Source organism: Euphorbia lathyris, chromosome 1 (assembly GCF_963576675.1).
Source record: "Euphorbia lathyris chromosome 1, ddEupLath1.1, whole genome shotgun sequence".
NCBI classification, from domain to species: domain Eukaryota; kingdom Viridiplantae; phylum Streptophyta; class Magnoliopsida; order Malpighiales; family Euphorbiaceae; genus Euphorbia; species Euphorbia lathyris.
The window spans coordinates 33274469-33281464 of record NC_088910.1 but is presented as its reverse complement, the minus strand read 5'-3'; the positions used below and the strand labels follow the sequence as shown (position 1 = coordinate 33281464).

Genomic DNA, 6996 nt, shown 5'->3' with positions numbered 1-6996 from the left:
AACTTAGAAAGAAATTGTACTAAAAATGAATAAAACTTATAAGAATTTAACAAATGAACAAAGGAGAATTCTTTGGAATATAGAAAACCAACGGAAAAAATTGCTAAATAACCATTATAGTTTTAGTTTTCAGTCTGATTTTGTGTATTGTTGCGTGTACTTGCATGGTGTTAAAACCTCTTATTTATACGGTAAACAACTGCTTTCAACTTCATCCTACGCCTACAAAGCATACTCCATGATCCTATTGGGCTTTTTTTGGAGACTAATAGATAGGCCCAACTGCAGCAATTAGGGTTTCGGACGGTTAGGGTTTCTTGATGAGTATAAATGTAACATCTTTTTTTGTAATCCGCATCTCTTTCATTATAGTGAAATATCCTGCCTTGGTAGTGCCCCCAGATGTAGTCATTCATATTGAGTGGCGAACTAGGTAAATAATTTTTATGTGTTTGCTTGTTTTTCGTTTATCGTAATTCCATTTATTCCTAACAGATCCAATAAAACTGCCCCTATACCAATTCCAAATGTTTCACATCCAAAACCTCCTACCACTTTCCAAACTAATTGCACATGTGTCTATTTATACCATTAATTAAATAATTACTTATTAACTGATGTAATTAATCAAGAAATCATTTAATTAATTATATATCAATTATTTCTGTAAAATTACAAATTTGAGTCAGAACTTCTGATAATTTACCAATTCGGTCCGTATCGCTACATGTTACACAATTTAGACCAAAAATAATAATTAATTACAAATCCGCCAAGATAAAAATAAGAGTGTAACATAATAATAATAATAATAATAATAATAAATGTAATTTACTCTATAGATATAGAAAACTGATTTTGGGATTGATATAAATAGGTATAGAAAAAAAACAACCATTGCAAAAATAAACCTGGATAACCGTAAAATTAGGCATATGTAGTGGTAAATTGATTGATTATGTTGTGAATCGCATAATTATTTATTTAAGAACCCTATAAATTAATTAAAAATAAATAAACAATTACAAAAAGATAAAAAAAAAATGGAGATACGAAAGATGGGTGCAGTCCGATTTACAGTGTTCCTTGTTGTTTCAATGGTTATTATTACAAAAGTACAGTCAAATGATTTAGCCCCAATTCCACCAGCTAGAGCTGCAGTAGAATCTTGGTTTCAACAAAATATAAAATCAACCACTCTTAATCCAGTGCTTCAAACAGCAGAGAAGAATCGGAAAGAAATAAAAGTCGGTCCCGGCGGGCAATTTAAGACGATAAATGAAGCTCTCAAAAGTATTCCACCGGGAAACACAGGCCGCGTCGTTATAAATATCGCGAAAGGAGTATATAATGAGAGGATCAAAGTCGAAAGAACTAAGCCTTTTATTACATTTCGCGGGGAACCCGGAACTATTGTTCAGGCTTCTGGTACCGCTAAGCAATATGGTACTTATGATAGTGCCACTGTTGATATTCAGGGTGATTATTTCATCGCGGCTCATATTATTTTTAAGGTACGTAATTTATAATATAACACACGAGTTTAATTCTAATATAGTAGGTTTTTAGGAGAAAATTTACACTATTCCGAAAGTAATACACCCAATCAATAAAAAAAAATTATGTATTCTATTATAGAATACGGCACCGAAGCCAACTAAAGCGGATGCCGCAGCTCAAAGTAGTGCAGGAGTTCAAGCAGTTGCGTTTAGGTAAAAATATCAATTTCTAACACGATAACACAGTAAGAATTTACCTAACGCGTTTATTCTCAGGATTGGTGGGAACATGGCAGCATTTTATAGTTGCAAATTTTACGGATATCAAGACACGCTATTGGACGAGAAGGGCCGACACTTTTTTAAGAGTTGCTATATTGAAGGCACTATTGATTTTATTTTCGGCAGTGGAAAATCGTTATATTTGGTAATTATTAGTAATATTTATAGTTGCATTATGATCTAAGTTTTAATTAGGAATTAATTAATCTTAATTAAAAAAAAAAATTGCAGTTGTCGGAGATACATACTTTAAAACAGGAATGGACTACAGTGATAACAGCTCAAGGAAAGGTAGAAGCAAATGAAGATTCAGGTTTTTCATTTGTACATTGCACCGTCACCGGAGAAACTCCGGGAGTGACATACTTGGGCCGAGCATGGCAGAAAATGGCGGAAGTGGCTTTTTTGTATTCCAGCATCGGCAACGCTATTCATCCTTTAGCTTGGGATGCCTTTAATAAACCTAAAACGTAAGTATATCTCGATTTAGTCGCTCATGAGCAGTTCGACTTCATTAAAGTTTGATTATCTTTGCTCGTTTTATAAACGAGAGCCGAGTTTGAACATGGAAAAATTCGATGTGAAAGCTCGTAGGCAGATTTGGTTATAGGTTTATGAACAAATAAATCTCAGTTCGAAGAAATAATATCTACCAAAACATTCAAAACATTCACCGAAGAAGCTAAATCCTTTTGAAAAAAGCTACTCAGCAACGTTTTCTAGTTCAGAAAACTCACCAAGAAGTTTGCTATAAATAGACTTCTGAACAAGCTCGGCTCCATTATTATTTTAATGGTATTTATATAAAAGTCGAAACAACACGTAGCTGTCACCTAGCTAACCGAAACAATACATGTAAGCTAGGTTGCAGCCATGTGTCGTTTTGACTACTGCTGATGTGGCAGTCATGTCACTTTTTCAGTACATTTTTTCTTTTGAAATCGCCTGAGTGACTTCATTAAATAAAATTCAAAGTTGAATAATTGAAGTCTTAAATAGAGTTTCAATAAGATTGTAACTCTACTCAATTTCAATTATTTATTCGTCAATTTTCAAGGGTTGCCGCAGCACAGCTATTCACGAATAAATACTTGTTAATAAATAAATGAGCTGCTCCTGAACAGCTCAAAGTCAAATAATTTTTTTAATAATTAAACTCGAGGTAAAGCTCATTCATTTTTCTTATCGAGCCGAGCATAAACATATTAAAGCTCGACTCGACTCTTCTCTATGTATTATAAGGGACCGGGTTCTCTAAGGTCCTTCCATCCAAAAAACGTGTCAGTTTTTGGGTGGAAGGTGGTTGGAGGATCCGACATTTGAAACGATTTTTTGTGTTTTAATTTACACATTAGTGATGGAACCAATTAATGAAATATTAATTTTGAAAATGCAGGTTCACTTTTAGTGAATTTCAAAACACAGGAGCAGGAGCAGATCTTAAAGGACGTGCTCCGTTTATGAAAAAATTAGACGGTCCCGGAGCTAAAAATTATCTGAATCTTGGTTACATTCAAGCTTCTAAATGGCTTCTTCCACCATAAACTAGGCCCTTGCTGACCCGAAACTGGAGCATAAACCGGATCGTTCAACCCCTAACCCGAACATCGGTTTAGAGGTGGGAGTGAATTTGTTATTTAAGCTTCACTAGTTTTTTCTTTTAAATTGAAATTTATAAATTGATAGTAAGGTACTTATTTTTTTTAGAGAAAAGTGTAAACAACGGAATAGCTTAATGTTACATTCCATTAACAAACTGAGGCAAAATCGGTTAACCGGTGATGCTGAACATATTTTTGTCTTTTTTTAATTTTTAATTTTTTTTGTTTTGTATTTTATCCATTTTCCTATGTCAATTTGAGGGTTTTTCTTCTTCTTGGAATGTTGACATTCCTCGTTGCTCCAACCGGGTGTAACAAAATTGTCTCTTAAGAGAGTTAGTTAAAGTTTAATAATTACGGATGTAACAAAATGTAAAATTCAATAATTTTACATTTTAAAGTTCGGTGATTATACTGTAAAAATTGATAAAGTTCAGTGACCATAGTTATAATTTACCCATACTTTTTTGGCATTAGTTTTTACTCAACGGACCTGAATTACCAAATAAAATTAATTATTCACTATATCTAGACTTATAAAAACTACAAGGTGGAAATTTAAAGTATTATAATTATATTTAATAAATTTAGATCCAACGGTCAATAATCAAATTTAATTTAAATGAAACTACTAGTATTTTTTTTTTTGTCTCTTAAAAAAAACTACTAGTATTTTTAGACATGCGATAGAAAACAAAGTGTAATAGGTTTTCAAATAAATTGTACATTTAATTATAATTTGTATTATTTTGCACCTTTTTACAAGTTCTTTTTTTTTTTTTGCTGAAAAACTTTTTCTACAAGTTTTTTTTGTAGAAGAGCTTTTGTAAAAGTTAGTTTAATTTTTTTGTAATTTTTTTATGAATAAAGTTTAATTATCCACTTAAACTTTAATATTTCTCTATTTAATGTCATTATTTACCTTTATTAATTAGAATTTGATTATTCAATTAATTTCCTTTATGTCTACTAATGCTATTACTTAAATTTATTAATAAGAATTTAATTATCTAATTAAGTCTCATACATATTTACTTATTCAATTTCAAATAGGATACTTCAACATAATTCAAACTAGTATCGTGAACGCGTGTTGCACGTGTGGATACATTTTTTGTACAAAAATTTAACATTTTAAAAATTTTATACCATTTACCTATTGTGATATTAATATTTTTTTAAATAATTTAAATTTATAAATTATAAATAAATTAACAAACATACTTTTATAATTGCTTGATAATAGTGTTTGGAAGTAGTTGAAGTCATAATCTATTGTCCATGTTGATATGTTTGCACGGTTTTGGTCATTCCTTTACGTTCTTGTGTAATATTTTTTCTATATAATCTTGCAATTTTGAAATATTTACTACACTTTGTGGTGATATTTTTTCAATCAAATTCTAGCTTTCCTCAAAATTATTTTTCTCGTGCTTTCTAAAATCTTTGATAAATCCATGAATTTGGAATAAACATGTCTTTCTTTTTAAATTTTATTTGGTTTATATTGGTTTTGCTATTTATTAAAGTTAATTGAATGGAATTTGAATGGATCCTTAAATATTTTTTTGTTGTTATATAATTTTTCAGTATTATTGATTTATATGCTATTTATTAAAGTTGAATGAATCAAATTTGAATGGATCCTTAAATATTTTTTGTCGTTATATAATTTTTTTCGTTGGGATATTTTGTAAGTTATTTTATTATATCTATTAAATATAAATTAGATTAGATTAGATATAGTATTTTTTTATTTTTCTTTGTTACTATTTTGACAAAAAAAAATGCCTCTAAAACTCTCCTCATTAATTTCTCTCCGTTTTTTCTACTATTATATATATAATATAGATATAGAATCCATCACTAAAAATGAGAAAAAAAAAACTTAGAATGGTAATCATGACAAAACTGCGATATTTCATTGTAAGTATAATGTTTCAATACCTCTTTAATTATTTTATTTAATATATATCCAACTTCAATAAACAACTATCGTGTGAAACTTTATATCTATTTGTACTAAAAATGAATAAAAGTAAAAAAATTCAATCCATATGAGTTAGATAGACCTAAATTAAAAAAATCAGTGGACTTCACTAGATTCATAATTTAAAAAATTAATCTAACTCCAATTAAACATAACAATTGAATTCATATAAAGCTGAAAATCCAAATTTTAGTTAGAGTTAACAATCGAAACGATTATAACTTATACTAAAAAAGAATGAAAATACACAAAATATTTTTTTTTTGAAATACGGACCTAGCCCAATGGGAATCCTAACCAGGTTGGCACCCCCGAAAATACACAAAATATTGATTTAGTCATTTTGAAAAAAAAAAGACAAATAAAAAAGAAAACATAGATAAGGCAGTGAGAGATGTGGAACAACACAATTGAGAACAAAATAACTACTACATATGGAAAAAAATCGAATACTTACCTTCAGAAACATAACGATTTTCTGTAATTTTTGACACATTTGCTTTTCCGATTTCAGTTGTTCATGTCTCTTCTATTTCCACCATATTTCTTCAATTGGAGATATGAAAATCTAAATTCTCTAAATTCTTGAAAAAAAATGCTATTAATACAGTTTATCAATGGAAACCGTTCCTAAATAAATCTGAATCTCTTTTTTTATTAGAAGCGAGGAAGGAGCGAATGCTCCGACCCATTTATTAGAAAGAATGAAAGAATCAAAACAATGTCAACGAATCATAGGGATACAAGAGAAAAAATAAGTCGGCCGGACCACTTAATTGAAATGGAACGAGGCTCTGCCCCATATATTGTCTCGGAGAAGGAATTGACAGAAGTCCAGTGTATCATCCCACCAGCATTCCCTTGTCGCACTCCTACCGAAGTTTGCCAGATGGTCCGCTACTTGGTTTCCTTCCCGGTATACGTGAGAGACTGTGAAATTCATTGCCTGCAGTTGAAGCTGGCATTCCGACCAGTCTGGAATTAGGTGCCACGGTACCCTTCTAGTGCGGGATCGCATTACCGCAACCACATCTCTTAATGAAGAAAGAACAAAATTATAAGACTATATTAAATACATTAAGTTTCACCAAAAAAATTAAACGTCTCTAGATTCAAGTAATACTTTAATTGATGCCTTTTGATTTTTCTTACCACATACAATGGATGCATTTAAAATGAAAAATTATCTATAAAATAATAAATATTGATTTATCGATAAATAAATAATTTATTCCTTTATCGATAAAGAAATAATATCGCTTAATGAATATTTTTTCCCGGTCTCAATGATGTGCATTTATCGAGGTTTTACTGTAATACCTAATCAAAATTAAAGGTCGATGAGGTCTTTGATTTTCGGTGGCCAGTGAATATAACGATGAAATATTATATATCATTCTTTATATAAAGGTTTATTTGTGACTTTTAAATTTCTTTCGTTTTGTGTTTTTTCATATTGCTGTAACTTTTAGTTTCTTTTATTACTTTAATAGGCTAGTAATTTGTATTAATATAGTATTCATAATATAGAGATAATTAAAACTCATTAACTCATTTATTCTTTTTGCTCCTACGGTGCCAACTAAGCGAAAAAAGCCTCTAAAGCACTTTTTGAAAATTCTCT

The 6996-nt window shown here is 30.0% G+C and overlaps 1 protein-coding gene across 1 annotated transcript; it reads left to right on the top strand.

Moving 5' to 3' along the window:
* Positions 1 to 1058: 1058 nt before the first annotated feature.
* Positions 1059 to 3325, top strand: LOC136217642 (pectinesterase PPME1-like). Its single transcript, XM_066004257.1, has 5 exons — positions 1059 to 1514; positions 1639 to 1712; positions 1776 to 1926; positions 2013 to 2251; positions 3178 to 3325. Exons 1-5 carry the CDS (start codon positions 1059 to 1061, stop codon positions 3323 to 3325), a joined length of 1068 nt encoding a protein of 355 aa, XP_065860329.1.
* The last annotated feature ends 3671 nt before the right edge of the window (positions 3326 to 6996 follow it).